This window comes from Heterodontus francisci, chromosome 43, assembly GCF_036365525.1.
Source record: "Heterodontus francisci isolate sHetFra1 chromosome 43, sHetFra1.hap1, whole genome shotgun sequence".
In the NCBI taxonomy this organism is placed as follows: domain Eukaryota; kingdom Metazoa; phylum Chordata; class Chondrichthyes; order Heterodontiformes; family Heterodontidae; genus Heterodontus; species Heterodontus francisci.
The window spans coordinates 28,484,001-28,497,607 of NC_090413.1; the positions used below are offsets into that span (position 1 = coordinate 28,484,001).

General features: G+C 44.4%; 1 protein-coding gene across 2 annotated transcripts in view; it reads right to left on the reverse strand.

Moving 5' to 3' along the window:
• Nucleotides 1–688: 688 nt before the first annotated feature.
• The window catches only part of LOC137355781 (coiled-coil domain-containing protein 159-like), a 52,998-nt gene continuing 40,079 nt past the window's right edge, over nt 689–13,607 (reverse strand). For both annotated transcript variants that reach the window (XM_068021289.1, XM_068021288.1), the window contains exons 7-12: nt 12,633–12,700; nt 9,060–9,136; nt 7,300–7,373; nt 6,749–6,834; nt 5,735–5,802; nt 689–808 (exon numbers count right to left, since the gene is read on the reverse strand). In XM_068021289.1, the coding sequence (XP_067877390.1) occupies nt 794–808; nt 5,735–5,802; nt 6,749–6,834; nt 7,300–7,373; nt 9,060–9,136; nt 12,633–12,700 (388 nt within the window). In that variant the 3' untranslated portion in view covers nt 689–793. The remainder of the gene's footprint in view (nt 809–5,734; nt 5,803–6,748; nt 6,835–7,299; nt 7,374–9,059; nt 9,137–12,632; nt 12,701–13,607) is intronic.

The window sequence follows — 13,607 nt, forward strand, 5'->3', positions numbered from 1 at the left end:
GGAATTTGGAGGTACTTAATGGGTTAAAGAGAGTAAACCTAAAATATCATTGAATACACAAGGCAGCAGAACAAAGGGCACATGTTCAAGGTTATTAAAGGCAAATTTAGACCAAATGACAGAGTATTTCTGTACACAGTGATCAGTGGCAAAAATGGGTTACCAGAAAGAGTGAATGAAGACTCTGGGGGTCATTTATCAAGCAGCTGGATATTTCAGTGGAGAGAGTTCAGATGAGATCAATGGGATGACACTCCATCGTCATCCTGTGATGACCATTCCCAGCCTCCTCCATGCTTGCTGGAGCAGCAGAAAGAGCATAACAATTAGTGTCTCTGCTGATTGTGCTGGAGAAAGTGAGGAAATAAAGCAGGGTTACTGCTCTTAACTGCTTTCTCATATCTCCTGCTGGCAGGTGTGCATGTTTGTGGTTTGGTGTGATCTTCTCCATGGTTCAATAGTTGCCAACACTTGTTAAACGCATACCATAAAAGATTATCAGTTGGGCAAGTTGCCTCATGTCTGCCATGCAGTATCTCCGGGGTCCAGTGAGAAAAAAATTGACTTCAAAGCTGTTTCCACTTCTTTCTCTCTCTGCTCCATAATGAACCTTTTGATGCAAATAATCAGGGTGTATGTAGCCCTGCCTTCCTGAGAAATAAGAGACTGCTCTGGGGTTTGTGTAACTCATTTTATTACGCTTGTGGCTGCTGGCCTCTTGTACCTGTCTGTGATGCTGTTCTGGCAGCTGGGTCATTGGATGATGGTATTCAGGGCAGTAGCTTCGACTGTTCTACCACGTGTCGGTCTAAAGGGAAAGGAAAGGGATATGGTCAGTCATGTGTAGGATCAGAATTTTCCAGGGAGAGAGAACGGCTATATTCTTCCCAGTTATTCTCTTTCCAGATTTGTGTGAGCCTGTGAATGGGGCAGGGCGGTTACAGTGCAGTGTAAAAACAAATGTCTGACATTGGCTATGCCAAGGGTATGTGAAGTGTTTCGCTGTCCTTTCCTTTTTCTCCCCGGGCTGCTCAGTCAGCTTCATTCCAAAATGAACCAGGTTGCCTTGTATTGCCCTTGGCTTGGTTTGGGGGAGGAAGAGAGAGACTTAGTGAGTGTTGGAGTGGGGAATTGGTCATAAACACTATTAGCATTATTGCTCTCTGTGTGACAATGAGTGAGACCAGTTTCAGTTCTCCAGCTGGATCTAGGATGTGCTTTTCTAGCCTAAAATTGTTGCTTTTGGATTGCAGTGCTGGTTATGGGAGGGTGGCATTAGGAGCCCCCTGTGCCGTGCTTACCTGTTTGCTTTTCGTCCAGTTGCTGTTGCCCTTTAGGCACACAAAAATGAAGCTGTTAAACTCCAGGAGCCACTGGATCTGCACTGCTGCAGGGACCAGGTAAGATGGGCACTTTATATTTCTAATGAGGAATGTCTGTTGGCACTGTTGTCAAACACCAAATGGCTGCAATTAAAGTGCTTTGGGACATCCTGCGGTTGTGAAAGACACTATATAAATGCAAGTCCTTTTTTCTTTCTAAAGTAGCAGGATACGCACATCCAGTGGCTGTAGATGGTTCCCCCGCCCTGCCCCGCCCCATCATCGTATGGGTTATGGGAGTCCATGGTAACCCTCCCGCCATATAAGGCTAATCTGCCTCTCCACTGGTAAAAAGATGGTCATGGTCATATGAACATATGAATTAGGAGCAGGAGTAGGCCACCGACCCTTCGACCCTGCTCCGCCATTCAATAAGTTCATGGCTGAACTGATTACTCCACGTTTCCACCTACCTCCGATAACCTTTCACCCCCTTGCTTATCAAGAATCTATTGACCTCTGCCTTAAAAATATTCAAAGACTCTGCTTCCACCACCTTTTGAGGAAGAGAATTCCAAAGGCCCACGACCCTCAGAGAAAAGAATTCTCCTCATCTCGGTCTTAAATAGGCCATCCCTTATTTTTAAACAGTGACCCCTAGTTCTAGATTTGCCCACAAGGGGAAACATCCTTTCCATATCCACCCTGTCAAGACCCCTCAGGATCTTTTATGTTTCAATCAAGTCGCCTCTTACTCTTCTAAATTCCAGTGGATACAAGCCTAGCCTGTCCAATCTTTCCTCGTAAGACACCCCGCCCATTCCAGGTATTAGTCTAGTAAACCTCTGTACTGCCTCCAACGCATTTACATCCTTCCTTAAATAAGGAGACCAGTACTGTACACAGTACTCCAGATGTAAACTCACCAATGCCCCGTATAGCTGAAGCATAACTTCCCTACTTTTGTATTCAATTCCACACGCAATAAACGATAACATTCTATTAGCTTTCCTAAATTATGTGCTGTACCTGCATACTAACCTTTTGCGATTCATGCACTAGAACACCCAGATCCCTCTGTATCTCAGAGCTCTGTAATCTCTCACCATTTAGATAATTTGCTTCTTTTTATTCTTCCTGCCAAAGTGGACAATTTCACACTATTCCACATTATACTCCATTTGCCAGGTCTTTGCCCACTGACTTAACCTATTTATATCCCTTTGTAGCTCCCTTATGTTCTCTTCACAAGTTACTTTTCCGACCCATCTTTGTGTCATCAGCAAATTTAACAACGATACCTTTGGACCCTTCATCTAAGTCATTTATATAAATTGTAAAAAGTTGAGGCCCCAGCACAGATCCCTGTGACACAACATTCGTTACATCTTGCCAACCAGAAAATGACCCATTTATGCCTACTCTCTGTTTCCTGTTAGCTAGCCAATCTTCTATCCATGCCAATATGTTACCCCCTACACCATGAGCTTTTATTTTCTGCAATAACCTTTGATGTGGCACCTTATCAAATGCCTTCTGGAAATCTAAGTACAGTATATCCACTGGTTCCCCTTTATCCACAGCACATGTTACTTCTTCAAAGAACTCCAATAAATTTGTTAAACATGATTTCCCTTTCACAAAACCATGTTGACTCTGCCTGATTACCTTGAATTTTTCTAAATGCCCTGCTATAACGTCTTTAATAATAGCTTCTAACATTTTCCCTAAGACAGATGTTAAGCTAACTGACCTGTAGTTTCCTGCTTTCTGTCTCCCTTTTTGAATAAAGGAGTTACATTCACTATTTTCCAATCTAACGGAACCTTCCCCGAATCTAGGGAATTTTGGAAAATTAAAACTAACACATCAACTATCTCAGCCACTCTTTTAACAGCCTAGGATGAAGTCCATCAGGACCCGGGGACTTGTCAGCCCGCTGCTCTAACAATTTGCTCAGTACCACTTCCCTAGTGATTGTAATTTTCTTGAGTTCCTCCCTCCCTTCCATTTCCTGACTTACAGCTAATACTGGGATGTTATTTGTTTCCTGAGTAGTGAAGACCGATGCAAAGTATCTGTTCAATTCATCTGCCATCTTCTTATTATCCATTATTAATTCCCCAGACTCACTTTCTGTGGGACCAACGTTCACTGATAACTCTTTTCTCTTTTAAATATCTATAGAAACTCTTATTATCTGTCTTTATATTTCTAGCTAGCTTTCTCTCGTACTCTAATTTTTCCTTCCTTATCAATCTTTTAGTCATTCTTTGCTGTATTTTATATTCTGTCTAATCTTCTGACCTGCCTCCCACCTTTGCGCAATTATAGGCTTTTTCTTTAAGTTTGATACTATCTTTAACTGTTATAGTTAACAGGTGGTGGGACCCACTCTTGGAGTTTTTCTTTCTCGTTGAAATATATCTATTCTGTGCATTCTGAAATATCCCCTTAAATGTCCTCCACTGCATCTCTATTGACCTATCCCATAACCTAATTTGCCAGTTCACCTTGGCTAGCTCTGCTTTTATGCGCTCATAATTGCCCTTATTTAAGTTTAAAATACTAGTCTTGGATCCACTCTTCTCTCCCTCAAACTGAATGTAAAAAAAAAATTCAGTCATATTATGATCGCTACTACCTAGGGGCGCCTTAACTATGAGATCATTAATTAATCCTATCTTGTTGCACAATACCAGGTCTAGTATAGCCTGCTCTCTGGTTGGCTCCAGAACATATTGTTCCAAGAAATTATCCCAAAAACATTCTATGTACTCCTCATCTAGGCTACCTCTGCCCATCTGATTTTTCCAGTCTATATGTAGATTAAAATCCCCCATAATTATCGCTGTACCTTTCTGACAAGCTGCCATTATTTCTTCCTTTAAACCCCGTCCTACAGTGTGGTTAATGTGAGGTGGCCTGCACACCACTCGCACAAGTGACTTCTTGCCTTTATGATTTCTTATCTCTACCCAAACTGCTTCTACATCCTGGTCTCCTGAACTTAGGTCATCCCTCTCTATTGCGCTAATACCATCATTAATTAACAGAGCTATCCCTCCATCTTTTCCTAGCTTCCTGTCCTTCCTAAATGCCACATACCCTTCAATATTCAGGATCCAATCTATGTCGCCCTGTAGCCATGTTTCTGTAATGGCTTATCAGATGGAAAGATTGCCCAAGTGTAAACCTGTCAGTCTAAATTAGAGAGATTAATGGGGCTTGAATCAGGACCATGGTTTAACCTTTGCAACGGCATACTGGGTGTAGTGCCTCAAATTCCCCCAATTACACTTGCTCAATTAGGTACTTCACACTTTAGATCCAGTGTAAAGCTTCCTTTCTTCAGTTCAAACAACAAGCATAACCTCCCCCAGCTGCATTCCAACCACAGAAAGGAAGAGGAAAGGTGAGTTGAGGCCACAATCAGGTTAGGTGGGTTGGATGGTGGTGGGGGGGGGGGGGGGGGGGGGCTGGGCAGCGGGCTGGAATCAGTGAAGGTTCCCACTCATGATTAAGTCACAGCAGGGAACATTAGAGAACAAGCAGGTCAGTGAGGACCTGACAGGGAGTGAACATGGGACCCCCTCTCCGGACACAGGTTCTCTTGATGTACCATAGAAACATGTAAAAGTTTACAGCAAAGCCATTTGGCCCACTGTGTCCGTGCCGGCCAAAAAAGAGTTACCTAACTTAATCCCACCTTCCAGCGCTTCATCCATAGCTATGTAGAGTATAGCACTTCAAGTGCATCCAATTGTTTTTCTAAATTCGATGAAGGTTTCTGCCTCTACCACCCTCTCACAATGAGTTTCAGACCCCCGCCACCCTCAGGATGAAAAAATTACTCCTCTACTCTCCTCTAAACCATTTGCCAATTACTGTAAATCTGTGCCCCCAGTTATTGGTGCCTCTGTTAATGGAAATAGGTCCTTCCTATCCACTTTGTATAGGCCCCTTATAATTTTATACACCTCAATTAAATCTCTCCTCAGCCTCCTCTGTTCCAAAGAAAACAACCCCAGGCTATCCGGTCTTTCCTCATAGCTAAAACTTTCCAATCCTGGCAACATCCTCGTAAATCTCTTCCGTACCCTCGCCAGTGCAATCACATCCTTCCTGTAATGTGATGACCAGAACTGTATACAGTGCTCTAGCTTCAGCCTAACTAATGTTTTATGCAGTTATAGCATAATCTCCCTGCTCTTATATTCTATGCCTCGACTAATAAAGAAAAGTATCCCATATGCTTTCTTGACCACTTTATCTGTCCTGCCACCTTTAGGGATCTGTGCACCTACACACCAAGGTCCATATCGTGAGTCCACACTTTTAAGAGCGATGGGGAGACTGTGGGGCAGGGTGAAGATGGGCAGTGAAGTCACCCTGAAGAATGTCTAACTCACATCAGAATCTGAGGCATTGGACATGTGTTTCACCATTAGCTCTTTCCTTGTGCACTCAATACTTCTACCTGTTGAAGAAAAGGAAAATTCCATTAGCAACAGCCCTGACATACTGATTGTCTTGGTTACATGCTATGGTCAGGAAGGGGGCAGATGGCTAACTGATTCGAGTTACTAATGACTGCCATTAAGCACCATTAACATTACAGGTGCAAAATGTTACTGTCCTTGCATCCCACACAACTCTCTCAAATTATTTGACGGGAAGGTTATTTCACTAAATTGCCATATAAACAGAAATGTTAGGCTCCCCTAATGGCTCAGTTGCCATCAGCTAGGTCAGCACATCACACCAGGGCTGGAGCCTTGGAGCATCCTGCTCCATATGGTTGAGTCCCAAAACATCAGGTAGTGCCCTCACCGACTGAACCATTAGAGGAAATCTGGCAATCATTCTATGAACTGGAATGTAAATGGAGGCAATGACACAGAGGTTATAGCTCCCACTGAGAACTGAGTGAGAGGGCAGGATGGTGACTTGCTTTTTTGTGTTGGTTCTCTCACTGATGGCCACCAGTAGGTTAGTGCCAAGTATTCTGGCCATGAGCAGAGCAGTGATCAAAGATATCACAGGGTGTTATGAGATACCAGTTACTAGCCAGTGTCAGTACTGGAAATATTGCTGATTTGAAGTGAGTCTTCATCCTCCCACCCAACAAAAAAATGAATCAAATATTTGGCCACAGCGATCGTTGTCTGTTCTCACAACTCTTGAGAGCATTTTTAGAACAACATTGGGGCATTGGCCAGGGATGGTGCATGACTTGGGGGATTCCAAGAATGGGAATTAGGGAGCTCACAGCCACAACTTAAAATTTAATTGGCTTAGGAACATAAATACACCGTGGATGTGTTTGGATTTTGTGTTAGTTTCTGTTTTCCCTTCTAATGGGATGAATCTCAAGTGGGCCATTATTAAAAACAAGTCATAGAATCTGTGTTGTTCAGACTGACCTCTCTTAATCTTGGCAACGGTATTGTTTTGTTTGCTGGAATAACAAAGGTTCTGAATCTGCTCCTGCATATCAATCATTGCTAATCTGTGTGGGAACATAAAACGGTTACAGACCTGATTAGGGTCACTGACACTTACTCCACCCCTCACGTTCATTTTCTTGTTGGTTGTTCCAGATCTCCCCACCAAACCCCCCCCCCCCCCCCCCCCACTGCACCACCTCTAACTCCCAAGGATACTGATTCCTGCTGCTTCCTCACCAAGTGACCATTCTGTGTTATCCTAGATTGTGAATGTCAGTAGATAGTTAACCCTGGGATAACAGCACAGCCATGCCTGATCCTTCCCCACTTTCAGTAAAGGGCACTGGATGGCAGTCATGCCAATTACTGCACTCCAACTGTTGGAGATCCTGGCTGGGCCCTTGCTGCTGCTCTGAATAGGTCTCCTCTGGCAGTGTGTTTCATCATTGGACAGTCCATTCTCACATTATTGTATCCACACTCATTCTCACATTCTATGCCTTACAACCTGTTTCTCTGCCACGTACTTAATATCTTTCAGCTCCTGTTCAGGATCCAGTGACTGCACTTGTCTGCATCTTTGTATTAGTCTCTCTAGAATCTGGTTGGGAACAAAGAACACAAGATGTTACCTTGACAGACTGATGCCAGCCACAAGACCAATAGCATAAGCTGTCACCGATATGCACTGGCTCTATCAAACAGTCCATTCCACCCCTGCTCTGTGCTGACTTCGCTTCTAACAGTGGAGGGAGCGCTACACTCATTTTACGTCCTTGACCCAAGAACAGTATCGGGCAAGGTTCACATTCTTGATCACTGTTTTGAGGCCCCTGTGAGGACATCAGGGGTGAGGCTAGGATCAAGGCAGTAATGGAGGTTCGACTGCTGCTTGTGAAATCATAAGTAGAAGGAATGGAGAATATTTTAGACTGTTCCAAGTATTATTTCCATTCTGCCTCTACAGCAGAGGTTCTTAAGTGTAGTCCACGAGGGTTCCAGGTGGTCTGCAAGATGGTCCAAAATGCAAGTCACTGACGTGCAAAGCCATGGCCGAGGCCATACGAGAGAACAGGCCAGAACCCTCATCCCCACCACTTGCGTGACATCACACAACCATACTGGCTCCCGTGTGCGCAGCATGAGTCGTCATAAGCGCGAGCAACAACACTAGTTTTATAAGCACGATTTCTGTTACTTTTATAACATACAACTGCAAAATTGGATTTTTCAACACTTGTGGGGCTGAAAATTAGAGGAACAGGCTGAACATGGAGCCCAAACTGAGACTGAATCTCTCCAGCTTGGGACCAGACATCATCTCATTGGTGTCTCATCAAAAGCAGCACCATTCTTCCCATTAATTCTGATGAGTTTTTTTTCAGTGGCAAGCGAAAGCCGGTGGGGTAGGAGTGGTAGGTGGTCCATAGATGTTGGGTCCACAGATGAAAAAGTTTGAGAACGGCTGGTGTACAGGAATGTCCTATTCTACTAACGGAGAAATATTGTGTACATGCACTGGTCTATCAACATCCTGGGGTTACCATTGACCAGAAACTGAACTGGACCAGCTACATAAATACTGTGGCTACAAGAACAGGAAGGCTGGGAATTCTGCAGCGAGTAACTCAACTCCTGACTCCCCAATGCCTGTCCACAAGGCACAAGTCAGGAGTGTGATGGAATACTCTCCACTTTCCTGGATGGGTGCAGCTCCAACAACACTCAAGAAGCTCAACACCAACTAGGACAAAGTAGCCCACTAGATCGGCACCCCATCCACCACCTTCAATAGTCACTCCCTTCACCACTGAAACACAGTGTGTACAAGATGCACTGCAGCAACGCACCAAGGCTCCTTAGACAGCACCTTCCAAACTCGTGACCTCTACCACCTAGAAGGACAAGGGCAGCAAATGCATGGGAACACCACCACCTGCAAGTTCCCCTCCAAGTCATACACCATCCTGACTTGGAACTATATTGCCGTTCCTTCACTGTCGCTAGGTCAAAATCCTGGAACTCCCTTCCTAACAGCACTGTGGGTGTACCTACCCCACATGGACTGCAGCGGTTCAAGAAGGCAGCTCACCACCACCTTCTCAAGGGCAATTAGGGATGGGCAATAAATGCTGGCCTGGCCAGCGACGCCCACATCCCATGAATGAATTAAAAAAAAGTAAACAGGTATGAGTGATAAGTACTCAGATTCCAATCAGCCAGGAAGTTGGTGTAGTAATTGCCAGGCAACCAGGTTGCATAACTTTATTTAAAAACAACAGAATACCTGATTATATTTCTTCTGGTTTTGTCTGAGTATCTTGCAATCTGTCAAACTGCTCAACAGATCATCCTCTTGAATAGCTGCCATCAAAAAGGTGACAAATGTTTAATGTATTATCATTTTATTCCCAGTATCTTTAGGTTTACATTGGTCAGCCATAATTCTCCCACATGAATGGTCACCTGGATAAGTGGGAGAATAAGTGGGAGCAGTCTGAGGTGACTTGCTCTTTTTCTCTGGTGGAAGAACCTGGCCTTCTCTCCCTGTCAGGGTACTCTGAGTTTTCACAGAATGGCGCAGACACTACCAATTGTAAGGCTGCCCAACCTCATTTCACGCAGGTCAGCAGATAGGGCAGACCTCATGAAACCACTTAGGGGCTGGATTTGAATAGGCCCTGAGGTGAAGGGATGCACTGACAATGTCCTGCTTATGTATGTTTCCCCTCCCTTACTGCCCCTTCCCCTGCACCCACCCCAGCCATTCCTCCATTGAATGCACTGATTAATGGGATAATGGTTCCCAGAGGACAGCTGCCCAGAGCAGTGAGCAGGATATTTGACTGTGGGGTGCATTACAACAGAACCAAACTCTACTCTCACTCAACCTCCATATATGTTGTCAGATTTGGGAGGGGGGATGGGGAACGTTAGTAGATGAGAGCAGAATTTGTGGCCTTTTTTTTCCCTCTCTAGCCCAGGGATGCTGTGACTAATAGAAATGCTCCAGCTTCACCCTAGCTACAATCAGATCAACCTGGTTGCCTCCACATCAGTCGGACGCAGTTCCACAATGGCCACGGTCACTCAGCAGGACCTTATTGCTATTTTTCAGCTGAAGATGGGAGTGTCCTTTAAATAGACAGTACTCTTCAGCCCCTCCTTCCCCTTTAGGTTTATGTAATTACACAAAATAACACATTCTGCTGTATGATGCCAGCAGTTAATGGGATGAAATTGGTCGGCCAGTAGCCAGAGTTGATGAGGGGGAGCCAGTGGGTGCGGTATCAAATTGCTCGATGTGTACAGTCCAAGATCAGTTCCACCCCTAATATCTCTTGGGGTTCAAATAATGTTGACAAACTGCTTCAGCCTCGTTTCAAAGATTATTTCAATCCTGCAATGTGTTACTACCTTGTAAGGTGCTCCAGCCGGGCGTTAACCTGCTGGTACCGAGCTCCAGCCGGGCGTTAACCTGCTGGTACCGAGCTCCAGCCGGGCGTTAATCTGCTGGTACTGAGCTCCAGCCGGGTGTTAACCTGCTGGTACCTTGCAACATGGCTATGACGGATTGGGAAACATTACTTAAAGGGATGACGGTGGATAGGCAATGGCAGACATTTAAAGAGCACATGGATGAACTGCAACAATTGTTTATCCCTGTCTGGCGCAAAAGTAAAATGGGAAATGTAGCCAAACCATGGCTTACAAGGGAAATTAGAGACAGCATTGGATCCAAGGAAGAGGCATATAAATTTGCCAGAAAAAACAACAGACCTGAGGATTGGGAGCAGTTTAGAATTCAGCAAAGGAGGACCAAGAGATTGATTAAGGAGGGGAAAATAGAGTAAGAGAGCAAGCTTGCAGGGAACATAAAAACTGACTGTAAAAGTTCCTGTAGGTATGTGAAGAGAAAAAGATTGGTGAAGACAAATGTAGGTCCCTTACAGTCAGAAACGGGAATTTATTATGGGAAATAAAGAAATGGCTGATCAACTAAATGCATACTTTGGTTCTGTCTTCACAATGGAGGACACAAATATCATACCAGAAATGTTTGGGAACACAGAGCTTAATGAGAGAGAGGAACTGAAGGAAATCAGTATCAGTAGAGAAATGGCGTTGGGGAAATTGATGGGATTGAAGGCCGATAAATCCCCAGGGCCTGATGGTATGCATCCCAGAGAACTTAAGGAAGTGGCCCTAGAAATAGTGGATGCATTGGCGGTCATCTTCCAAGGTTCTATAGACTCTGGAACAGTTCCTACAGATTGGAGGGTTGCTAATGTAACCCCACTATTTAAAAAGGGAGATAGAGAGAAAGCAGGGAATTATAGACCAGTCAGCCTGACGTCGGTAGTGGGGAAAATTCTAGAGTCCATTATCAAAGATTTTATAGCAGAGCACTTAGAGAACAGTGGTAAAATTGAGCAGAGTCAGCATGGATTTACGAAAGGGAAATCATGCTTGCCTATTCTACTAGAATTCTTCGAGGATGTAACTAGTAGAGTTGATGAGGGGGAGCCAGTGGGTGTGGTTTATTTGGACTTTCAGAAGGCTTTCGACAAAGTCCCACATAACAGATTAGCGTGTAAAATTAAAGCGCATGGGATTGGGGGTAGTGTATTGCGCTGGATAGAAAATTGGTTGGCAGACAGGAAACAAAGAGTAGGGATAAATGGGTCTTTTTCCGAATGGCAGGCAGTGACTAGTGGGGTACCGCAGGGATCGGTGCTAGGACCCCAGCTATTCACAATATATATTAATGATTTAGATGAGGGAACTAAATGTAATATCTCCAAATTTGCAGATGACACAAAACTGGATGGGAGGGTGAGTTGTGAGGAGGATGCAGAGAAGCTTCAGGGTGATTTGGACAAGTTGAGTGAGTGGGCAAATGCATGGCAGATGCAGTATAATGTGGATAAATGTGAGGTTATCCAGTTTGGTAGCAAAAACAGGAAGGCAGATTATTATCTGAACGGCTATAAACTGAGAGAGGGGAATATGCAGCGAGACCTGGGTGTTCTCGTACACCAGTCGCTGAAGGTAAGCACGCAGGACTAACAGGCGGTAAAAAAGGCAAATGGTATGTTGGCCTTCTTAGCGAGATGATTCGAGTACAGGAGCAGGGATGTCTTGCTGCAATTATACAGGGCCTTGGTGAGGCCACACCTGAAATATTGTGTGCAGTTTTGGTCTCCTTATCTGAGGAAGGATGTTCTTGCTATAGAGGGAGTGCAGCGAAGGTTCACCAGACTGATTCCTGGGATGGCGGGACTGGCGTATAAAGAGAGATTGAGTCGGTTAGGATTATATTCGCTGGAGTTCAGAAGAGAGAGGAGGGATCTCATAGAAATCTATAAAATTCTAACAGGACTCGACAGGGTAGATGCAGTAAGGTTGTTCTCGATGGTGGGGGAGTCCAGAACCAGGGGTCATAGTCTAAGGATACGGGGTAAACTATTCAGGACTGAGATGAGGAGAAATTTCTTCACCCAGAGAGTGGTGAGCCTGTGGAATTCGCAACCACAGAAAGCAGTTGAGGCCAAAACATTGTATGTTATCAAAAAGGAATTAGACATAGCTCTTGGGTCTAAAGGGATCAAAGGGTATGGGGTGAAAGCAGGAACAGGTTACTGAGTTGGATGATCAGCCATGATCATAATGAATGGTGGAGCAGGCTCGAAGGGCCGAATGGCCTACTCCTGCTCCTATTTTCTATGTTTCTATGTCAACAGCTGGTACCCGCGCTGCAGCCGGGCGTTAACCTGCTGGAACTGGAACTGAAACCGAAAATTTGTCGAGTTTATCAACCAAATACACATCAGAACAGAAGCTGGTAAAAGATACTGACTTAGCTTTCGGTTAATTTGTTCTATTTCTTTCCGCAATGATTCACACTCCTCCCATAGAAACTTTTTACTGTAACAAACAAAAACAACTCAGTTAATCCGGGATTCGGACAATGCCGAGGAACATTTCATTCCATCTACAGCACATGGAGGAGCAGCTTTTCCCATATTGCACCACATCATTCAGATGTCACTCTGCTCTATGACCATTTTATTTTAATTCAGACAGATCCAATTTTAATTGTTGTAAAATTTTCCCCATCCTTTCCCTGAATCTGTCCTATCAATTAGTAGGTCTTGAAGTTCCTTGAAGTTGAAGAACATAAAATCCAGAGCAAGGCCATTTGACCCAACATGCCCACTCCATCCAGAATCATTATTCTGTCATGCACTTCCCCATCTACATCACGTGTTGATCTCCTACTTTAAGGAACTCTGACTTCCTTCCCTCACCTCCCCTGAAAAAAAAATTCAGTTCCATTCATATTTTTCTAACCTCATGCTTGTCGTCTCATCAGATATTGCTCCCTTTAACTAGGTGCTGGCTGACCCCCAAATCTGCTCTCTTCCCCTGGACTCTGTTCTATATAAATTATGCTGTAAGGGTGGGGGTGCAGTTTTTTCCTAATCTGATTCTCACCAACTAGCAGAGGCCTGAGTATGAATACCTACTGAGATAGAATCAAACCTGGAGCTGCCAGGTAGGAATCCAACACTTCTGTGTGGAAGCTACCAGATCAACACTATGCTTTTAGAATATCAAACTTGGGAGTTACTAAGCTGTGTATTGGCCTGTGACTCCATCCAGTGATTTCTGCTGGCATCAGTGGTCTTTGATTTGTTGACTTATGCAGGAATATTGCTCCATAAGCACTAAAAGCTATATGACAGTAGCTTACTTGATTGTAGGGACTGTTGATAGACAGGTTGAATCCCGGTATCCATGGTAGTTTTGGGGTGGGGGAGGAATGGTGGGG